Raw genomic sequence first — 18,520 nt, 5'->3', positions numbered from 1 at the left:
CTTTAAATTGAGTCCTTTGGGTCCAAATTTTTTTATCTTAATTATTTTGTGTTTCAAATTAAAGTCTTATTAAGCTTAATGTGTTTCATAAATTTCATTCTGATTATAGCATAACACAACAGAAATGTGGGGAAATCCAAGATCAAAGAATTGCCAAATAGCCCATACTAGTTAAAAAGTCACTTTTAACCCCATAAGTGTGTTTAGAGTTATTCCCAAATTTAAAAAAAAAATTAACTGAGCTAATATGGCTTTTTAAAACACATTTACATATTAAAAAATTTTTAAATAACTGAATTAATATGGCTTTTAAAAACATGTTTACATATTAAAATTTTTACAAATGAAATAATGATGATCTACATTTTTAACACTCACCTAAATATAATTCTGTTGATTTTAGGACCCTCAAGATAAACACTGATCGAGTTCATCCATAAAGTTAATTCTTTCAAATGGATTTCTGCTGAACTAAAACATTTTATTAATAAACTCATGTGATCTTTTGTATTTTCTCCCTTACTACTCAATAGGAACATTTGAAGTTATTAGAAACCCATGTTTTTTAGTTTACCAAAGGACAAAACTTACTTTTTATTAATAATTTTTATTATACTTGTCTCAACTGTAATAGAATCATGGTGAAAACATCAACAATTCAAAGAAATATAAAAGCAGACGTGAAAAAGAATTGCCCACATTTTATTTTCCAAATAATTATTGTAAGATTTTGGCTCATTTACTTTGTTAGTTTTCTCCTTTTTAAAAATAAACTTTCTATTTTGAAATAAATTCAGAATTACAGGAATGTTACAAATATAGTACAGAGTTCCATTACCCCTCATTCAGTTTGCCCTGATGTTAGCATCTTACATTACCATGGTACCTTTGTCATAACTAAGAAACCAACTTTGGAACATTACTATTAACTAAATTCCAGACTTTATTCATATTTCCACTAATGTCCTTTTTTTGGTTCCAGATCCACCCAGAATCTCACATGCATTTCATTTTATATCAGAATTTTGAATACAGTGCACATAAAATATCTCCTAATATTGTAACTTAAGTATTTTTCTGGGATAAGCCTTTTTATTTTTTAATAGTAAAAATATCAATACTATTTTTGAGTCTTTGTTGAATTTCTGGCTCAGCTGTAATTTACAAGGGTATAAAATGAATGTTGAAAGGATGCAATGTAGAACTCAGCCATCCAATCTGTATAGGAATTAGACTAACCTAAGCCACTTCCGGGTAAGGATGTGTTCCTTCCTGGAACAAAAGCAGCTGGCTGTTATCACATTGATCTTTGACCCTGATCTTTTCCCTTGCATCAATACTGAGAGACTTTTTCAGTGTTGCAAGAACTGGCTTCTGTTCAGTTTCAAATAAAGTATTTAAAATAGAAAATAGTGACTTAGCAACCAAATATTTGAAGTCTGTTCTTGTTAAGCTTGAAGTTTTGGGAAACTGAAGAGGCAGGAAACAAGTCAATCAATGTACCCAAGACTGATAACTGTGCCTATTCCATGTAGTCAACTAATATTTAACGAGCATCTTCTAGGTTCCAGACTCTGTTTTAGTTTGTTTGGTGTTCATCAGAGAACAAAATAGATGAAAGTTCCCTGCCTGTTTGGAGATTACATTATAGCAAGCAGAGAGATTGAGAAAATAAACAATAGACATAATTAATAAGTAAATTATAATACTAGTAAATGACAATTATTTAAAAAAAAAAGAAGTGGAGATTTAGGGCAGGGTTAAGAGAATCATGAGTGTGAAGGGTGAGGAAGGGGGAAGAAGAGTTTCAATTTTACATAGAATGGCCAGGTAAGTCTTTTCTATCTCCTTCTTGAAAGCTCAATAATTTTTATAATTTCTACTTTTCTATCTTTTAATTTTCAGGCATGGGGAGATATTTTAAAAATAAATTTGTATGTTGTTCTCATTGCTAATCGCCTATGAATGGAGAATATTAGTATTGACGTTTAATTATTCTTTGTATGGATTGATACCTACTTAAAAGAAATTCACTGGGCAGCTGGGTTTTGTTGTGGTGGGATTTTCTTTTTAAGGGTATTCCCCCTTCTGAGTGTTAGAGGAGAGAAAAAGCTTCACTCAAAATACATTTAACCACCATGCTGGAGCAAAGCTCTGTGCTAGGCACTTATACAGAGAAGGGAGCAAGAAACTAACAGTTACTGGACAGGTATCATGAAGAATGTCTGTGTCAGGCCCTGTGGATGGATGGCAGCATTTATCCTTTCAGTAACCCTATCACTTTGGTGCTACTGCCTTCATTTTAGATGAATAAACTGAAGCCCAGGAGTAGTTCATTCTTACTCTCAACAAGCTAACATCTAGTTAGAGAAATTTAAACATGATTATGCAAAAATCTTAATAAAACAAATATTTTTTAGCTCTTTACTTTTAAAATTTTTAATATAACCTTTTAATTAATTTTTGAAATATTGTTATTTCCACTATACAGATATGAAAAATATTTAAAAACTGAGTGTCGCTCTCATGGTTACACAGCTAATGGGGGGGAGAACTGATACTTGAATTCATTGTCCATTGACTATAAATTATGTTGTGTGGTTTTTTTTTCAATTATGCAAGCAATGGCTTAATTTTCAAGAAAAACACCAGATTTGAAAAAAAAATTCTTGAGTCCTAGAGAGGTCTGGAGAGTTATTATTACTACTAAAGAAAGAGCCGTCAAGTTATAGAATCATATAATCTTACTAGTGGAGATCACAGACCCAAAGATCTCTAGCCCATGGTCTAGGAGCTGAGCTGGGGTTTGAAGACTGAATGGATTTGGGTAAGGGGAGAGCATATACCTGGTTACATGAACAGCAGTGAAGCAGGAAGTGGAAAAATTCAAGAAATGGCCTAATTTTAGTAGGCAGAAAAGGCAAGTCATGTGCAAACATATTCACATTATCCCCTAATGCTTCTAAATTCAAGAATTTTTGCAAGTGCTGTTTGGTTGAATATTTTACAAGTTCAGGTTTTCTTTTTCTCCTTTTCTTACTCCATATGATTAGGCCTTTTGAGATAGACTGGGATAAGGAAGACTGTAAATATTCTGATAGCATCTGGGGGTAACTATGCAGTCTCACTTTAGCTGAGCCTTTTTCTGTTAAATCTGCTGCTCTAGAGTTTAACCTGGAATGAGAAGATAAGAAAATTTAGGGATATAGTACACAACTGTTTATTTAAAATACTATTATAAAGCAAAAGAGAGATATGAGATATAGTGAATGTTTAAAAACTTTTTATTAAGGATTGTTATTAAAAGTGTTTTCCAAATAATTATAGGCTCAAAGCCTATGTTAGAAAGTCCACAAATCATAGAATTGCTTTATTTTATGAAAACCCTTTTCCCTAAAACATTCATGTAATTTGGTTTAACATTAATCACAAAATTGGAGGTAAGGATTAAGTTCTTAAGAATCATTTTGATAAGTTGGATGCTGACATAGTTTCTATTTTCTTTCCTAAACTGTTAGATATATTTATAACAGTGTGCTTTAAACCAAACACTGCAAATTCATAAATGATGGTCCCTAATGTCCAGTGACTCATAGTCTAGGGAAGAAGACAATAAACCATTACTATGTATAGTGAAGTGTGTTTTAATAGATGTATGTACAAAGTGTAATGAAATGAAATATTTAGCTAGAGGAATTGGCTAAAGAGTTATATGATTTGATCCTGAAGGATGAGTGGAGTCTCATCAGATGGCAGAGATGAAGAATATTTAGTGAGAGGGAATGGCAGATACAAAGTCATCAAAGCATGAAAGGCAACTTCCTGTTAAGAGGGAATTCATTCTAATATAATTGAGGTGGAAGAAGTGGTGGGTAGAGAGCACAAGGAGGGGAAGATTGTCTGGGGCCATAGCCTGAAGGGAGACCCTTTGTGTGAGGGAGATCTCACTGAAATCATTATAAATATTAAAATGACAAGATCAAATTTGGGGTTTAGGATGATCATTTTGCAGAAAATGCAAACAATGGGCTAGGAACTGTAGAAAAGAGAAGAGACAAACTAGTGGACTAAGCTAATTGTCAGAAACAGTGAGGGTAAAGAGCTGAACTTCAACCACCCCCACACCTCCTCTTTCTCAGTCTCTCTGTCTCTCTCCTTTTCTCCCATATTTTGTTTCCCCATGCTTGCTGTGCCCCTCTCAACATAGGCCTTTGTTTTATAAATTGTACAGAAATTTTACATCTGTGTATTTTAATGTGATTATTTTTTCCTTTTGATTTTTCTAATATATCAAAGCTAAAGAATACTCTTACAGGATCTCTTAAGTAGTCTATTCTATTTTATGCTACTTTAATTTTTAAAATAATTTTGTGTTTTAGTTTAGTATGTCATATACGTATTTCTCAATATTCTAAATCTCTAGAAATTCCTTTAAAAACTCTGACTTTCAAATTCATTGCTTTCACAATTAACTGTTTGCTTATTATTGGTCGAACACAATTTTATAGTTTTCCACCTCCAAATTCTTCTATTTCCATTTCAGTGGAAATGCTGATCCCAAGGTCAAAGGTCAAGATTTCTTTATTCTTTTCATAAATCTATGCTTAGCATTTGTCAATATTTAGATCTTTAAGAGATTTCTAATAAATTTACCCTATCGCTGATTATCTATTTTTTTCAAACTAGTTCAACAAAATCAAACTCTTACAATGTGGAATAATTTATATATACCAAATGATAAGTCATACAGAAATAAGTCACATTGTCTTCAAAGAGTCCTCGGTCTTCAATAATGTGTAGTGCATTAACTAAAATGACAGAAGAACAAAGAGATAAGGAAGACCTCAGGAAGGACGTTACTTTTCTGCCTGTTATGCTACTTTGACATATTTTCAGTGGAAGAGTGTCCTCTCTAGTAAGCAAACTAGTGAGTCATATTTTCCCTATGGCAAAAAAGTGGCTACTATTGCTTCATAAGAGCTACAAAAGAATCCACAAAATAGATCAAAATGTTCTCCCCTGTTGGAATGATCAGATTAACATAAAAATGTGTTAGGAAAGTTTCATGGTTAGAAAAGAATTGTAATTTCTGATTTTGTATTTCCATCTTTAAATACCAAGGGAGAATTTCTCAGCAGATTTTCTTATGTGATCGTCCCCTTTAAGAGTATTCTTTTTAGAACTGTGCATTTATTTGCACAGCTTCAAAATAGCGTTTACTTGTCACTTTTGTTATTCCAAGCTTTAAGTATTAGGCGTTTTTTCCATTAAACTCTTAGTAGTTATCCGCTATGTCAATTTCTTCAAATATATGTATTGAGAAGCATATTTTTAAAGTATTACTTCAACTCTAAGTAAAATACTTGCTAGTCAATAAACAATCTAATGTTTCTTTAACTTAAAGTTAGCAAGCTTATATTTTTGCTTAATAGTTTTCATAGATATTGACTGCGTTATTTTTTTTTCTACAGGTCCAATAGCAGGTGAACTTACTCTGATTTACCTGAAGCAGTTTCCATTATTTAATGTGATGATTATGTACTCAACTGAATATTTTAAAAGATACCCCCATGCTCCCTTTCTCTCATTGGTTCAAAACATTTTACCAAAAATATCTGACTTTGACTCCAGAGCAAAACAGTTTTGGTTTAAATTCTGACTTTGTCACTTTCTAGCTCTGAGGCCATGAACAAGTTATTTATTCTTTTTAAGCCTTAGCTTCCAGCACCTAATTTTGATTTTTTGTGAGGATAAAATGAGGTAAAAAGTACTAAGCCTTGGTATATTGTCTGGATTTACATCTGCTCAATAAATGTTAGCAATTGTTTCTATTTTAGGTAGTGTTAACAGTAGTAGTTTCAGTAGTAGTGAATCATTATGTAATATTATAATTTTAAGCAAAGGATTGTTTTAGAATGAGCTGAAAGGTTCACAATTTCATGTATTTGATACTTGAAAAACAAATGACTAAACTTGCTTTCATACACTCGGCACATTTTAAGGCAAATTCATTTAAAATGTAAAGATGATGTTTTTGCAAGTCAACATAATTAGAGCTTTTCTAAAGTAATTTCAAATACATGTTATATTAAAATAGGTGGACATGTTTCATAATGCAACTTCAAGAACAAAATCGTGCAAGTAATATAAAAATAATATTTGATTCTGAAAACATGGGTTTATAGCTTTGTGTTCTCAGGCACTTGGTTCTCTTATTCTACTCAAGTAACTAAAATGAAATATTTTTGTTTTTTAGCCACTCAAGACTGCTTGCAACTGATTGCAGACAGTGACACTCCTACTATACGAAAAGGTAATAAAATGGTTCCACTATTTTTTCCACTTCGAATTCAGTCAAAACATGGCACATTTCAAGTCTAAAGACTGTGTTTGAACTATATCTCAAATCAACTGTCTCAGAACATACTATAATAAAATACAATGTAATAAAATTCGATTTATTCAAAATGATTGGAAATAAATATTTAGGCTAATGTAATGTATTAATATACAGAATTACATTACAGACACTATATAATATAAAGGAAATTCAAATAATTAGAATATGATAAAACACAATACTAAACCCAATTTAATTTTTAACTCCATAGAAATAATTCTAACTTCCAAAACGACTCAAAATTATCTTCACAGATTTTAATTCTTTTATTATGTTAGATTGTAGAAATCCTAATAGGATGAAGATGAAATGAAACATATCATAGAAATTTTATAATTTTATGAGAAATCTACAATGCCAAATTACTGCTTTGAAATTTATGATTTTCTCATATAGGTAGAGTACTTTAAACTTTTATTGTTATTTCAAGTTTTTGTTAGCTTAAATTCTAGACAGATAAAGGTTTCCATATAATGACCTGGACCCAGGTTTATGGAGAATAAACTTTTGGCCTAATTTTCCCATATATATCACACAGAATATTAATGCAGAGAAAAGGTCCTTGGAGTAAAACTTTTATTGTCAAATAAATTGAAAGTACAACATCCTATACATTTTTATTGAGTGTCTCAAGGCATATTTGGCATACTATTGAGTCTGAGAAGTCCTACTATAAAAAAACATGCTTAACTTTGTTTAATCCAGTTTTTCATAAATTCATTTGACCATGCCACTCTGTCTTAGTCTGCCACAATACCAAACAATGGATAGGTTTAAAAGAAATGTATTGGTACTCGGTTTTGAAGCTACGAGATATCAGCAATGCTTTCTTTCTCTAGGGGTCTAGTGCTGGCTGTCAGCAATCTTTCGGGCTCCTTGGCTTGTATTTCTGCCTTGTGTCACATGGTAATGTCCTCTCCCTTCATTGACTTTTCTGGCTTCTGCTAATTTTCAGCTTCCTCTGTGGCTTTCTATATCTTCTGGCTTCTGGTTTCTTCTCTTTATAAGGCCCCCAGTAATATGGATTAAGATCCATGTTCATTTAGTTGGGCCACACTTCAACTAAAAATAACATCTTCAAGAGGTACCGTTTACAATGGGTTCACACCCATAGGCATGCCATTCAATATTAAGAACATCTGTGTGGGGTATGGGGTATCAGTCTATCACATGCTCCAGCATGTATCAACATACTCTTGGAAGCAAAATAATTCATTTGTTGCTGCTCTATGACTGTTACTGCTTATACAAGATAACTAATGAACCAAAATGTGCTGGAGAATAAAGCATCCATTCCCTCCCACATTTATTTATTCATTTATTTTACATATATTGCTTAAGATTATAAAAGTTCCCATTATTGTATAGGCACCAGGGGAATAATAGTGAATAAAATAAGCATTATTCTCTACTCTCAAGGAGCTCACCTTTTGATAAGAGGAAAATAGAAAGAAATACAAATGGACTGGCAAAATAGAGAATACAGAGAAAACCATAGAAGCCCCTAAGGAAAAAAGTTAAACTAAATAAATAAACAAATAAATGAAATGAAACGAAATGAAATAAAACTTGAAAATAGTTTGCTTTACACTTTTGGCAAGTATGTATTTATTGTGTGTCTATATATATGATGTATATATGGTGATATATAGTGTGCATATATATATAAGGTATATATATATTATAAATACATGTGTTTCTAAAAATGTGTGTGTATATATACTGTAAATCACACAAAAACATGCAGCTGTACTCCATCGTGTCAATTGTGCACTGTGTTATCTTCCTGGAGTGGCTACTGCTTTACAATAATCCAGGAGTTCTTACCTGGGGCACTCTGACTTTTGGGCCCATTAATTGGCTTTGTGATGCCAGCAAACCCCTTGAAACAATATATGAATGTTTGTGAGCATGGGCCTTTTAGCAGGGAGATCTCCACTGATTTCCTTATATTAACAAAAGAAGGTACTCAGTGAAACTTGTCCTTGTGTGGGTCCATACAAACTCGTTCTTGGAAAGGTGTATAATGTGAGGTCTTGAGATGAAATTCACATTAGGCATTCCAGAAGCATTCAAAGGAGAAGGGTTATTGCCATCTGATCTTTTGAATTCCTATAGTTTCTATTTGGAAATGTTTTTTTCCAGGCAAAGATAGTCTATGCAATAGAGAAAAGGCCACTGAGGCCTGTCATGGTGAAGAGTCATGTCTCTCCTGTTTTTCTCTTTTATGGAATCTAATTTAGTTTTTTGAATAGGTAGTACATTTATAGGTTGCAAGCAAATTTAAAAAACACAAGAAGTATGAATAGAAAACTCTTACTCTGACTTATCTATTCCCACCCCCACCTAACAAGCTGCCACTTTTATTGTTTTTAAAAATTTTTTTACATAAACACAAACGAATTAGTTTATGGTTCTGATTTCCTCCTTTCTTATAGTAGACTTATACCATCCTTACAGTATGTATTATTTGTAAACAAAATTAAAACTTTGCTTTCTTAATAATGTATATTACAGTTATTTTGATGTGTGTACATACAGAGCTTCTTCATTATTTTAAATCATTGTATAATGTTCTGTTGTATGGACATGACATAATTTATTTACTCAGTCCCCTATCAGTAGACTCCTGGGTGACACTCTTTTGCTATAAATAGAGTGCTGTAAAGAATAACCATGTCCATTCTTTATTTCATAATGGTCAACCTATTTGCAGGATAAATTCCCAGAAGCCGATTTTGACAGAAATTGTCAAGTGAATAAATAGGGATTATATAGTTGTTGTTGTTGTTTTTTACAACTTTCAATGAAAGAATGACTGTTTACAGCAGCTTTGTCAACAAATTTTATCAAAATTTTGGGTTTTAGCCAATCTTGTAGGTAAAAAATAGCATCTCATTGTCACTTAATTAGTTTTTCTCTTAATATGAAACAAATTGATCATCTTTAAAAGTATTTTAAGAATCATTTGTATTTATTTTCATTTCTATTAACTATCTTTACATTCTCCAATTTTTCCTTTCTATCTTTATTTCCTTTTCTGTGAAATTTCTGGTCATATCTCTTCCATTTTCCTATTGGACTGCTGGTTAATTTCACATTAATTTCTGTGAGCTATCTATATGTTAAGGAATTTGTTATTTCTATTATGAATTGTGCAATTTTCTCCCATTTTGTCAATTGTCTTTTTAATTTTGCTTACCTTTTATGTCAAATTTATCAACATTTTTTTAAGACCCCTGGATCTTGGGTCATGGTTAGAAAGGCATTCTACACTACAAGTTGTGAAAGAATGTTCCCAAATTGCTTCTAAAACTTTCACGGTTATAGTTTACATCTAAATATATTATCTATTTGCAGTTTATTCTGGTGCAAGTTGGAGGTATGGAGCCAAACTTTTTTTTTTTTTTTTTTTTGGTAGCGGACTACTCATTGCCCCAACACATTTATTGAATAGCCTATCTTTTTATAGATACTACCTTTTAGAAATACTACCTTTAACATAAATTAAGTTCATATAGTTACTTGAGTCAATTTCTTACTTTTTCTCTGTTACATTGAATCATCTTGTCTATTCATGCTCCCAAAGCATGCCATTTTAGTTATTAAAGCTTTATAATATATCTTATTAGGTGGAAAATCTGGCCTCCCCCCCACAATTTTCTTCATTTTAAAAGTTTTTCTTAGTGTTCTTGTTTGCTTATTTCCCCCATTAAACCTGAATAATCTGAATCAGCTTGTCTAGTTAAACATTAAAAAAATGGGACATTGGATATTTTTTGTGGATTTCAGTTACATTTATGAATGAATTTATGGAAAATAACTTCCAACTATTGTGTTCTATCAAATTGAATCCCAAACTGGGTATATGTTTCTTATACGTTCAGTCTTCCTTGGTGTCTTTCAGTACATATTGACATTTTCTTCAGATAGGTCATATATATTTCTTGTTAATTTTATTATGAGGTGTTTTGTCTTTTCTGATTCTGTTATAAATGGGGATGTTTTCTTTCATCATCTCTTCTGATTATTGTTTCTGTATATGAAAGTCTTCATTTCCATGGTGTGCCTCTTTTTTTTTTAAGATTTATTTATTTATTTCTGCCCCCCCTCCCCATCTTCATTGTTTTGCGCTTGCTGTCTGCTTTATGTGTCTATTGATTGTTTGGTCTTATCTTTAAGTGGCACCAGGAATCAATCCTGGGACCTTCCAGAGTGGGAGAGAGGCACTCTATCTCTTGTGCCATCTCACTCCCTGGTCTACTGTGTCTCTTATTATCTCTCCTCTATTTCTCTTTTTTGTTTTGTCATCTTGCTGTGCCAGCTCTCTGCATGGGCCGGCCAGCATGCCATGAATGTCAGCACTCCGCGTGGGCTAGTACTCTGCGTGGGCCAGCACTCTGTGCGAGACAGCTCTCCACTCGGGCCAGCTCTCTGTTTGGTCCAGCTTGCCACACAGGCCAGCTTGCCCTCAGTAGGAGGTCCTGGAAAGTGAACCCTGAACCTCCTATATGGTAGGTAGGAGCCCAATTGCTTGAGGCACATTTGCTTCCCTTTTAAATATTAGGATTGAAATGTTTTCTTTTTTTATCTTTAACCTATCTGGAATAATTTGTTTTAAATGTGTCTTTTGTCTTCATTTGCCTGAACTGCTATCACAAATAACACAAAATGGTTTTGGTTTAATAAAAATAATTTATCGACTCAGAGTTTTGAGACTAGAAGAAGTCCAAAATCAAGATATTGGCCAGGCTTGTAACATTCTGGAGCTGGTTGCCGGCAAGCCTTGGGGTCCTTGGCTTGTATCTCTGCTCCCTGCCACATGGCAATGTCCTCTCTCTTCTGTCTCTGTGACTTCTGCATTCTCTTTACAAGGCCTCCAGTAATATGGATTCAGTTGGCCACACCTTAACTAAAAATAACATCTTGAAAAGTTCTTATTTATAAATGGGTTCTCACCCACAGAAGTGTGGATTCAGATTAAGAACATGTTTTTGCTGGTGTATATAACTCAACCCACATCTCAGAGTGGGGTTTTGCCTTTTCATCTCATCATCTAAAATAATTTTCATTTATTGCATAATGTAGTGCATTTATATTTATTGACTTGAGAAATATGTTTGGCTCTTATTGTCATATTATGTAATGTAGTCTTCTGTTTTGTATCTTAACAAAATTGTTTCTCTTTAAACTGTTAAAGAAGTTGCTTACTATGAGAAATATTTGCCTTGCTTTGTGTGTGTATATATAGCTCCAGGATTTACCTTTGTATCTTTACACAATATGTAACAGTATGTACTGTTAAAACATTTATATTTCAGAATATTACTTAATATGTCAACTTTATGTGATATCGCTTGAACCCTAGCTGTTACGAATTAAGAATAGAAAAATTTACCCTTCTACCTACCAATTTTTGTTAGTTTTTCAATTTCTACATCATCAGGGCATCAAAGAATTTCATTTCTTTTAAACTATTCTTTTTATCTGTTTTGTCTTAGTTTTACAGATAAATATATTCAATACTCCACTATGGATATAGAAGTAAATAGGTACTATGTTTTTAATAGAAACATAGCCAACAAGAAATGATAAAAAGCCAAAAGAAAATATCAAGAGAATATAAGAATGCAAACCTAAATTCTATTTATTATTCTTTTTATTCTGGCAATACAGCAGCTTAACTGGTAAGATCTTGGTCTCTAATTTTATAGGTAAAAGCATAGTATAAAAAAAGTATGAAATCTATTTACATTATTGCTAATATTTTAGTAAATAAATATTTTTGAATCACTAGCCAGACTATAAACATTTTTAATATAAATGCTTCACTTCAGCTAACTATATGATGGAGGATGATATATTTCCCAAAATATCAGTAACTAAGTAGTAAAATGCTTTTTATAAAAACAATTGAATGTTTGTGTCTAATTGTCATAGTAAGCTCTCATTTTGATTTATTTCATGTTTAAAGTTGAATTTCTTAGTTTAATAAATATTTACTGCATGTCAACTATGGACCAATCTTTGTGTTAGGCACTTGGGGAAATAGCAGTAAGCCAAACATAAACAGTCCTTGACCTTACCAAAGTTAGAATCCAAAATGTGTATTGTTAAAAAGAAAAGAAAAAAATCAGAAAACTTTAGCCCTTCTTCGGTCAGAATATCAAATAAGTATCATTTTAACTATGAAAGCAATTCCCCTCTAAGTCATTGGTTTGTATTTTATGATAAAAACTATCATTATACCAATTCTTCCTCTCATTTTTCATTACTGTACAGTCAAAATGTGTTTGGAATACAGGATCTCATTTAAGCAAAATTAACAACTATGTTATATGTATTCTTTTTTTCTCTTTTTATTGTAGTAAAATATACATGTTTTAATTGCCTCCTTGCTAAAGCAAATACAATGCAGTATAGGTTGGCTTCAACAACGGGTTTTATGAGCTTATGGTTTTGAGGCTAGGAGAAACCCAAATCAAGGCAGCATCAAGACAATGCTTTCTTCTTGAAGATTGGCGGGCTGCCATTGATCCTTGGTCCTGGTCTCCTCTGTCACAAGGCAATGCACATAACGGCCTCTCCTGGCCTCCTCCTTGTCTTCCAGGTTCTGTTGACTTTCAGCTTCTGGCCTTTGCCTCTGTGGTTTTTATTTTCCCCCAGTCTCTGTGACCTTCCTTAGGTGGCCTTTAGTAATAAGAGTAAGTACCATTCTAGGCCATACCTTATCTGCAGTAACCATCATCAAAAATTCCTATTTACAAGGGTCCATAACACAGGAATGGATTAAATTTAAGAACACCCTTTTCCGGGGTATATAGCTCCAAACCACCATAATACCTAATTTAAAATTTACCATTTTTACCATTTTTAAGTGTTCAATTCACTGGCATTAAGTGCATTCAAAATGATGCATAACCATCACCAATATTTCCAGACATTTTAAATCATCTCAATGGGAAACTCTATACCCACTGACTAATAAAGCCCCAATCTCTCCTCCCCCCAGCCCTGGGTAACCTCTACTCTACTTTCTGCCTCTATGAGTGTGCCTATTTTAGAAAATGCTTATAAGTGAAATGATACAATATTTTTCAATTTTGGGAGGTTACATATCTAGAGGTGGAATTACTGGATCATATGGTAATGATATGTTTAACATTTTGAGAAATCACCAAACTGTTTTGCAAAGCAGATGCACCATTTTACACTACCAACAGCAATGCAAAAGACTTGCTATTTCTCCACATCCTCATCCACACTTCTTATTTTCCTTTTTCACTCATTCTGGTGAGTGTGAAATATTATCTCCTTGTGGTTTTGACTTGCATTTCCCTAATGGCTAATAATGTTGACAGCACATTTGCATGTGCTTATTTTCCATTTGAGAAATCTCTATTCAAATCCTTTGCCCAGGTTTTGATTGGATTGTTTGGTTTTTGTTGTTTTCATTGAGTTGTAGGAGTTCTTGATATATCCTGGATATGAATCCCTTAACACATATATGATTTGAAAATATTTTTGTCCCATTCTTCAGGTTGTGTTTTTACTCTCTTGACAGTGCCCTTTGATGCATAAAAGATTTTAATTTGGATGAAGTCACATTTATCCATTTTTTTCTCTATATTTTTAGTGTCATACTTAAGAAACCATTTCTAAACCCAAAGTCACAAAGAGTTTCCCCTATGTTTCTTCTAAGATTTTATAGTTTTAATTCATAAATGTATGTGCTTGATCTAAAGTTTTTCATATGGTATGAAGTAAGGGCTCAACTTCATTTTTTCCATGTATATATCCAGTTTTCCCAAAACCACTTGTTGAAAAGACCCTTTTTTTTTTTTGCATTGAATGATCTTCACATACTTGTTGAAAATCAATTGCCCATGTATGTGAGGGTTTATTTCTGGACTCTTTATTCTACTGCATTGGTTTATAGTCTGCTGTTATGTCAGTACCACACTATTTTAATTACTGTAGCTTTCTGCTAAGTTTGAAATCAGGAAGTATGATCTGAAAAAGGAAGCTCAACTTTGTTCCTTTTCAGAGTTAGTTATGGGGATTTGGGTCCCTTGAAATTCTATGTGGATTTTAGGATGGGTTTTTCTTTTACTGAAAAAAACACCACAAGAATTTTAATAGGGATTGCATTTAATCTGTAAATTGCTTTGGAATACAATGTCCTCTTAACATTAATTCTTTTCCTTTCTTTCTTCCCTCCTGCTGGGGTTCTCTTTCCTCAGCTTTCTCTGTAGGTCTGCTGCTCCATCATCGTGGGTAGTACTGACTTTAGAGCAGGTGGGGTAGTACTTCAGGTCTCTGGCTTCTGATACCCCTCCGAGTTCTTGCCTCTGTGCTTTGTAAAGCCAGTGTCATCCATTTATTTCTTATCTTGCTTCTGGGTGATGAAGAGGAGGCTGGCTGTTCTGTCATCTTTAGAGGAAGCCCTCTAGCACTTATTGTGTCATTGAGCTCCTTGGTCACATCACCCAAGTTTTCTGAGTCCTTCGGATAGGTAGACATATTATTCACTCAGATAATTCTTCCTTTGAACTTGATACCATTCAAACTGTCAACAGTCAGGATTATGTTCCTCTAGTCTTCAAAGAAAATGAAACAGAATCCTTTGGATTTCCCAGTGTTCTTGTCTTGTATAAGATTAATAGTAACAATTTTCCCATCTTGTGAGGAAACACAGATGATGTCCCTTTCAGTCAGTTTATAAATAAGTCTCTCCAAGAAGATGTAGGCACTGCCCTTGTAGTGGGAGTGCCAGAGCACTGTATCTGCCACCTCAAGCTGGACCACTCATTCAGCTTGTTGATCAGCTTCACCTTAATCAAAAGATTAATCTCTGCAGTTTTTCCTATTAATTTATTTTTAAACCACTTTATTTAAACCCCAGGTTTCCCAGTCTCTATCCTTAGAGTTCACCCTTTAAGATTCACTTAACTTCACTAGTGGACTTAAAACGTGAATTCATTGGAAAGTAGTATTTACACTCTCCTAATAGGTGTCAATGTCCAAAAGCACCGGCACCTAATCTTGGCTCAATTATTTGATCCTTTCTAGCCTACTTCCTTCTGTAGCTACTGTCTTATCTCTGCCCCCATTTCATTCAATCCTTGAATACAGTGATTTCCCTATCATTCCCCAAGAGACGTTTGAGGGTTAATGGAGGAGAATTAATGTACCGAGCAAAAAGCACTTAAGCTTGAATATTATAGACTGCTGATACAAAGTCTCTTGACCATGTCTCAGAAACTAAATTTCATTCTCCTTTCACCTTGTTCTATTGCCTTAATGGGAATAGATTTTTTTTAAATTATTTATTTATTTTTTTAAATTACATTATGAAAAATATGAGGTCCCATTCAACCCCACCGCCCCCGCCCCCCACTCCCCCCACAGCAACACTCTCTCCCATCATCATGACACATCCATTGCACCTGGTAAGTTCATCTCTGAGCATCACTGCACCCCATAGTCAATGGTCCACATCATAGCCCAGACTCTCTCACGTTCCATCCAGTGGGCCCTGGGGGGATCTATAATGTCCCATAATTGTCCGTGAAGCACTATCCAGGACAACTCCACGTCCCGAAAACGCCTCCACATCTCATCTCTTCCTCCCGTTCCCCACACCCAGCAGCCACCATGGCTACCGTTCCCACACCCATTCCACATTTTCTCTGTGGACATTGGATTGGTTGTGTCCATTGCACATCTATGTCAAGTGAGGGCTTAGATTCCATATGGGTACTGGATGTACTCCTCCCGCTTCCAGTTGTAGACACTCTAGGCTCCATGTTGTGGTGGTTGACCTTCTTCAACTCCATGTTAGCTGAGTGGAGTAAGTCCAATAGATCAAAGTGTAGGAGCTGAAGTCTGTTGAGGCTCTGGGCCTGGGTGTCATATTATCAGTCCAGAGATTCAAATCCCCTACATATATCTTAAACCCAGCACCGACTACAATTCCAATAAAGTAGCATGCAAGTCTTGTGAAAAGAGATCTCCTCTGAGTCCAATTCCATCACGCAGAAACACCAGCTCCAAAGAAGGGCCATCTGTCATGGCAGTGAACCCTTTCTGCCATGACCATAGAACCCGTGGGTCTCTTTATCCCTCAAAAGAACCAATACCTGGGGTTGTATCTACCTTATCTGTCTCTTAGACTCTGTTCAGTTGTACATAGGGGTATTCCTTCTGACAACCTCCAGACTCTTTTTTAGAGACTCACAGCCTTATAATCTCATTTCTCCTTTCCATTTCCCCCTTACATTAGGTCAAACAGCTTCCCGAAGTCATGTTATTATATGTAGACAGGTATATTCTGCTGTTCCGCATTGAATCTTTAATTCAAGGTCATTTTATAGTTGCTTCTTCAGCTGGTATGTGGTAGTGATCCCTCGGTGCCAGGGAGGCTCATCCCCGGGTGTCATGTCCCACGCTGGGGGGAATGCATCGCATCTACACGCTGAGTTTGGCTGTGAGAGCGGCCACATTTGAGTAACATGCAGGCTGTCAGGAGGAAACCCCCAGGCACAATGCTACTCTAGGCCTTGTTCTTATTGCAGGTGTATAGGCTCAAAAGTGTAACCATTAGTATCAAGAGCCCACTGTTGGGCCCTCCTTCCTTCCTCGTTCTTGCTGTTGCACCTGGAGGATTGCCGCTGCTCTCCCAGGGCCCACAACAGTGACCCCCCAGCCAGGAGCCCAGTACCCCCCCAGCTGTTGTTTTTGTTTCCACTATGAGTATATATAGACATTACCATATACCCTGGGCATATGCCCTGTATAACTCCCTGTCAACCATATATATCCTGTCAATAACATCCCATATCAGTATTCCTCTGCTGCCATTGTTGAACCACTCTGTGATCCAAAACTTCCCGTAAAGTGAATCCCAACATAATGTCAGCTTCAGAAGAGTCTTAGATCACTGAAATTCATATATACAATATACAGTATTTCCCCAGATCCACCATAAAACCTTTTCCCTTGCATAGCAATAATCTTTTAACTTATTCATATCATATTTCCTGAAACTGATGTACAGATTCCAACACTATAGTTTTCAAACACGGTGACATTTGTGCTTACTATGTGGTCCATATTTTAGGCTGTACAGTTTTCTAAATTTTTTAGTTATCCTATGTTTTGTCTTATGGTTTTCATTATTAGTCTGTCGTCCCCGATATGTTTTTGGTGTAATATTAGCTGTTTTATATTCATCCCCGTGTACTCTCACATAACTCCTCTTTTGCCCCCTTATTTACCTTTGTTCCATCCATTCCACATCCATTTTCCCCTCCCCTTAGGGCCCACAACGCCTGCCAATCTAATACCCTGGGAGCCGTCCTTTCTCACGAGAGATACAGTTCTCTCTATTCGACGGCATTAGTCTTCCCCAGGATATGGGTCCACCCCACCCAATGGTAGAACCCACCTTGGCAAAATGAGCCTTCAGCTATTACGTCCGGAGTCCGTCACGCATCAGACCATACCCCCTGAGCGTCCTAACCAGGTAACCCTCCTACTTATAATTTGATCCGTTTTACTCAACATTTAGTTCTCAACGAACTTCTGACACTCTCCCATATTCATATGTTGCCCCTCCCTCCCACCTATTTCTTGGACAATATTACCCCTCTTCCCATCCCCAGCCCCCCTCAAACCCAGAAAACCCCACCCGAAGGTAACCCCTTGCCCCCATTTTGTCCCTTCTTTGTGCTCATACTTACCGCCAGCTCATCACAGATTCCACCCCTGCAGACATTAACTCACATCCTTCCTCCACCCCCCGATTTCCTGTAAGCCACTTTTCCAGACTCTAGCTCTCTGAGGCAGTTAACTTATTTCATATCATTGAGGTCATATAGTATTTGTCCTTCAATGCCTGGGTTGCTTCACTCAACATAAGATTCTCAAGGTTCATCCATGTTATCACGTGCGATTGTAGTGTATTGGTTCTTACAGCCGAGTAGTATTCCATTGTGTGTATATACCACATTTTATTGATCCACTCGTCTGTTGATGGGCATTTGGATTGATTCCAACTTTTGGCGATAGTGAACAATGCTGCTATGAACATTGGTGTACATATATCGGTTTGTGTCC

General features: G+C 35.0%; 1 protein-coding gene and 1 pseudogene across 1 annotated transcript in view; one reads left to right on the top strand and one right to left on the bottom strand.

Moving 5' to 3' along the window:
• The window catches only part of TNFSF13B (TNF superfamily member 13b), a 35,500-nt gene that overhangs the window by 4,776 nt on the left and 12,204 nt on the right, over positions 1–18,520 (top strand). The window contains exon 3 of the mRNA XM_058276445.2: positions 6,257–6,313. Within this exon, the coding sequence (XP_058132428.1) occupies positions 6,257–6,313 (57 nt within the window). The remainder of the gene's footprint in view (positions 1–6,256; positions 6,314–18,520) is intronic.
• On the bottom strand, positions 14,712–17,968 carry LOC139436573 (RNA-binding motif protein, X-linked 2 pseudogene; annotated as a pseudogene).

This window comes from Dasypus novemcinctus, chromosome 15 (assembly GCF_030445035.2).
Source record: "Dasypus novemcinctus isolate mDasNov1 chromosome 15, mDasNov1.1.hap2, whole genome shotgun sequence".
In the NCBI taxonomy this organism is placed as follows: Eukaryota; Metazoa; Chordata; class Mammalia; order Cingulata; family Dasypodidae; genus Dasypus; species Dasypus novemcinctus.
The sequence above is the reverse complement of the archived record's forward strand: the minus strand, read 5'-3'. Positions and strand labels throughout refer to the sequence as shown.